General features: G+C 39.9%; 1 protein-coding gene across 2 annotated transcripts; it reads right to left on the reverse strand.

Moving 5' to 3' along the window:
* Positions 1-1,172: 1,172 nt before the first annotated feature.
* Positions 1,173-4,249, reverse strand: LRL1 (LJRHL1-like 1). Of its 2 annotated transcripts, none has more exons than XM_077381966.1 (7): positions 3,379-4,249; positions 3,106-3,204; positions 2,830-2,997; positions 2,596-2,661; positions 2,267-2,332; positions 2,085-2,153; positions 1,173-1,776 (listed from the first exon to the last, which is right to left on the reverse strand). In XM_077381966.1, the coding sequence occupies exons 1-7, from the start codon at positions 3,922-3,924 to the stop codon at positions 1,402-1,404; spliced, it is 1,389 nt and encodes a 462-aa protein (XP_077238081.1). In that variant the 5' UTR covers positions 3,925-4,249; the 3' UTR covers positions 1,173-1,401. The 2 variants fall into 2 exon arrangements, with proteins under 2 accessions (XP_077238081.1, XP_077238082.1); XM_077381967.1 differs by having other exon boundaries at positions 2,830-2,982; positions 3,379-4,248.
* Positions 4,250-4,692: the final 443 nt, after the last annotated feature.

The raw sequence follows: 4,692 nt of genomic DNA on the forward strand, positions 1-4,692 counted from the left end.
TTTGTAATTGCCAGTCAAATCAACGAATTCGATCGAGTCCATTTCACAGGAGGGCCCAAATAGTGTACTAGAATTTATTTTATTTATTTTTCTTCTTCTATTTTAAAGTCAGCTTTAATTTAGGGCGAATGTCAATCCTAGAACAAGTTCGGCGAATGTCAATCCTTGAACAAGTTTGTCTTCATAACTTTTCCCAAACAGCTCTACACATTAAAGGGGAGTGAAATCCATCCATGTCAACAAGGATGATCGAACAAGTTGATATTCTAAGCTTGACCACACTCCCTTGTAAAAGCCACCCGTGAAATGGCTTTCCGTGAAATTGCCTAGCAAATCCCATTCTTCAGACTAAGTTTTTGTATAAGCCTTTAATTTATTTATATTTTACATCTGAATGGGTGCTAGTGGTTGCTTTGAAAAGTTAAGTATAACTATTTAGTGTTAATCTTAAGATTGAGGGAATCTAAACTCAAAGGCACCCTTGTAGAAACGGTGGAGGAGGACGCCACCATTGGATCCACATCATAGTTAGTGCATTTATTGTGGCTCTGAAAAGGATCCAACAATGCCGCCCTTCTCCACCATTTCTGAAAGGGCTCCTGTGAGTTTAGAATCCCTCTCTTAGATTTGAAATATAAGTTATAATTTGGGCCTGTATCTTCTTCTGCCACAACATATCTTAGTTAAATTTGAAGTGTTTTGAGTAATAAAACGGCTTGGTATGTATGTGTTTGACATCAAAAGAACAACTTTCTTCTCTTGAATCTAGTTTTCTCCCTCCATCTAGTTGATTTTCAGCGGTTAGTTCATTCAATTCCCCCACCCCCATCAAACCGTGAAACAGCAATGCAAAAAGCAGACAAACTAGTATATACAAGAAAAACCCAAAAGAAAGAAGAGACGAAAGCTTATACAGAAATACTTCCTAAATCTTTAACCTACCTCCAAATCTCCAAGAACCTCTCTCTATCTACTTTTTTTATCTTGCTCGTTGACTCCTATCTGTCACTACAATCATATAATAATTTAAAGTTTATTTTAATGTTCCATTACATGTCTACCCTATCATTTCCCTCTTTCAAAATTCCCCATAAAATACGCACCCACCATCAAAATTCAACACCCCCCACAACCCACAACCCACTGCTTTTCCCTCTCTTCTACGACTACCATTATTTTAAAGCATTTTACTACACCAAATAGCCGTTCACTTTTACAGAGAAGGGGCAAAACTGGTAAATTACAGTGAAAATAAAAGAAAGTGATGAGAAAAAAGAAAATAAGAAAAAGTAGAAGGGTGGTTGTGGCTTAACCAAGTCTATGCAAATACGGTGTCAAAACCACCGACCTCCATATTTCCGTAGACTTGACGGCCGTTAAAACTCCCCTGTTTTTTTTTGTTCACGGCTTGGAGACGGAAGCCGCGTCTTTGATTGACGGACGGGAAACGTCCGTCTCTCCACCTCCGTTACCCATAGCTGATTGCACCGTTAGGACGGACATGCTAGGGGATGAAGGGGCGTCAACGTTGGTGGACCCCAGCAGAACGTTTGGGTTTCTGGAATGACACGTGGCGGTCGATATGGCTGAGGCTAGCGATATAGGCATTAGGCATAGACCCTTCCCTTGTAAATACTGCATGGCCGAACCCATGTCTTCTTCCATAAGCTTAGCCACCTGTTGCTCCGTTACCGTCAGGCTGTCGTTTGACGCCGTTTGCGTGCCGTTACTAATCCGTCCCATCCCGCTCGCCTGTATGCAGTCACCACCACCCCCCTAAACCAAAAAAAAAAAAAAACCCAACCAGATGAAATTACCAAAAAAGTCCCCTACTTTTTCCAAAGGGTGTTTTTGTAATTTGGAAAGTGCGCGTGCGTGAACGTTTCTGTCGTTTTCCTCGCTCGATTGAGAGATTTTGAATCATTTTTGCTACTTTAGCGGAAAGCAAAAGTGGTTTGTTTTAAAATTGCACACCTCTCTCCCCCGGTGGGATTCCGAAGTTGGTAACGGCGACTAAAAGAGGGGTGCCAATATAAAAAATAGTAGAGATTTTTAAAAATATATATATATATAAATATTCTTACTTCAGAGGAAATATCAGCCACGAGGGGGGCAACAGCGGCTGCACCACCCAGCCTGCTCATACTCAGAACCTGGAGATACAAACAGTAACCAAATAAATCGAATGAAAAAAACTCAAAAAATAATTTTATAATAAATAATGAAAAAAAAACAAAGAGAGAGAGAGAGAGAGAGAGAGAGTTGCCTTGACTTGGAGTTGTAGGAATTTAACATAGTCGATGATTTCGTCGAGCATGGATGCCTTGTCCGTCTGTCATTCCAACAAGGAAAACAACAAAACGGGGTTAAGAGACAGAGAGAAAGAGGAAAAAAACAGCTAAAGACAGAATTACCCCTGGACTTTGTATAAAGGACAAAATTCACATCTCTTGGCTGAGGGTTTTTCTTTCTTCAGAAGATATAATATTGTCTTTGAGCTACTCAAGAAAGGAAAAGGATAAAGCCCTTTTGACCATAATAACCCCAACTGTAACTCGAAATGACTAAAATCCCCTTGGTTGTAGAAAATTATACCTTGTTCGCGTTGGGCACCAGCTCTTGCAGAGCTTTCATTCTTTCTGCGATTCTCTCTCTGCGTAACTGCAGAAAAATACAGTAACTAAATCAAAAACAGAAGAAAGGAATCAGAAAAAGAAAAAAAACACTAGGCTTGAAATATACTTTTTTTTTCCTCCATTTTTTACATTATTTGAATTAATTACAGGCGGAAAAAAAAAAACTAAAAAAGGCAATCAAGCAGTAGCTTACTCTTTCAGCGATGCTATGGGGATCAGTGGCCTGACCTCTCCTTGCCCTAACTCTCTGCCTCGCCGGAGCCGTACCACCTCCGGTAGATACCGACACCGGCACCGGCGCCGGAGATTGATTGATCGCTGTCGTCGGAGTTCCGTAGCTTTGCGACTGAATAGAACCGGTTTATAACATGTAAATAATACAAAAACATTGCCATTCAAAAATAATAATAATAATAATACAAATATATAAGAAAATTAAAAAAGAGAAATCTGGAAAAGATTCCTAAACCTGAGTGTGATGAAAATGGTGCTGATTTGCTGTCTGAGAGTTCCGTTGCAGAGATCCGGTGAATCCGTTGTACAGACCTTGAACAGAACCTTCTCCCCCCTAAAATTCAAAAAAAAAAAAAAAAAAAAATTGCAAATCTTTAATAATCATAGAATGAAATCTTGATAATTATAAAAAGGAAACAGTTCTAATTCTGATCAAGTCTACTTTCCTAATCTTTCTATCTGATGAGATCTCACATATTGTAATAGAGGAGAAAAGAAGAAAACTTACAGTAGTGGGAGATCTGAACGGAGGTTCAACGTCGGAAGAATCTGCGCTGCCTAGGCTGAGAGGGAGATGTAGAAGGCCGGAATCTCCGGCAGCCGGAGATCTGTTGAGGCCACCTCCGGCGAGACCTCGGGGAACGAGATGGTGCTGAGAGGAGGTCCCGCTTATCTGATGCTGTCTAAGGCGTGATGCAAGGAGAGTAGAGTCATCGTACGGATAGTGGAGATTATTATTATTATTCTCATGAGAATGAGAATGATCATCGGACAAATCTATGTGTTTGTTGGAGAGAGAGATGTTGAAGAGTTTATTGGAAGGGTTGAGATCCCAAGGGGATTTAGGGTTTAGGTCTGACCAAGAAGAAGGGAGGGTTGAGAGCATCTGGTCAAGGAAATCGTCGTGGTGATCGAAATGAGAGGGATTTTGGATCTGTTGTTGTTGTTGTTGTTGTTGAGTGTTTTGGAATTCTTGAAGAGTGATTTGTGAGGGGTTTAAGCAAGAGGGTATTGACTCCATTCCTTGCATTTCTCTACTGGAAGGTTGCTGCATCGATAGACGAACAACAAAAAACAAACGAGGGAGATAAAAGAGAGTAGAAAAGTAGGTTCGTTTTCTTCTTTCTTTGCTGCAACTATTTATAGGAAGATATGATTTTCCGAGAGAAATCCGTCGCTTGAGCGACGGAGATGGGATTTTCGTTTTGGATTGCAAGATCAGAGAGAGAGAGAGAGAGAGAGGATTTGTCTCGTACAATCCTGTATTTTGCTCTCTTATTATAAAGGGGAAAGAACCAGTTGCCAATCAAAAACTACCAACGCACCAATCTTTGTTGGCCGTTTGGCTACATGAAGTTTATAATCCAGGATTGTATAATCCTACATCTTCCAAGTTAAAACATGGATTGCATAAGCTAAAACCGTGATTTTTTATAGGCTAAAACTAGGATTGTACATTTTCAGAAATTTAAAATCGAAGTTTGACATATAAAATCAATGCTTTGGCTAATAATAGACTAATTACTCTTTCTTCCTTAATTTTTTTTTTCTCATTTTTTTGTCCAATTTTTAAGGTTTTTATAAGCCTAACAATCCAGCAAGGAGGTTGAGCATAGGGGGGAATAAAATTGGGAAGAAAAAGAAAAAAAATGAAATATAACAAAATGAGATTTACTAGGGTCAATCACACACGGCATTTCGCAGCTGATCTGTAGCATGTCAGACCCGCCAACCCGTCAATGAAGACAACAACAGCTTTTGTCTCTATCCACAAGGTGTGTGGTCTGACATGCGACTGACCAGCCGCGAAATGCCTTTTGCG

Source organism: Tasmannia lanceolata, unplaced genomic scaffold (assembly GCF_043159265.1).
Source record: "Tasmannia lanceolata isolate RefF3 unplaced genomic scaffold, GAP_Taslan_0.1 ptg000006l, whole genome shotgun sequence".
NCBI lineage: Eukaryota > Viridiplantae > Streptophyta > Magnoliopsida > Canellales > Winteraceae > Tasmannia > Tasmannia lanceolata.

Bases quoted from the DNA above. Each gene is read 5' to 3' on its own strand.
- LRL1 (XM_077381966.1), bottom strand. From the start codon at position 3,924: ATGCAGCAACCTTCCAGTAGAGAAATGCAAGGAATGGAGTCAATACCC. The intron at 2,662-2,829 runs GTAAGCTACTGC...ATTTTTCTGCAG, and splicing joins CCCATAGCATCGCTGAAAGA to TTACGCAGAGAGAGAATCGC. The intron at 2,154-2,266 runs GCAACTCTCTCT...TTGTATCTCCAG, and splicing joins TCCTACAACTCCAAGTCAAG to GTTCTGAGTATGAGCAGGCT.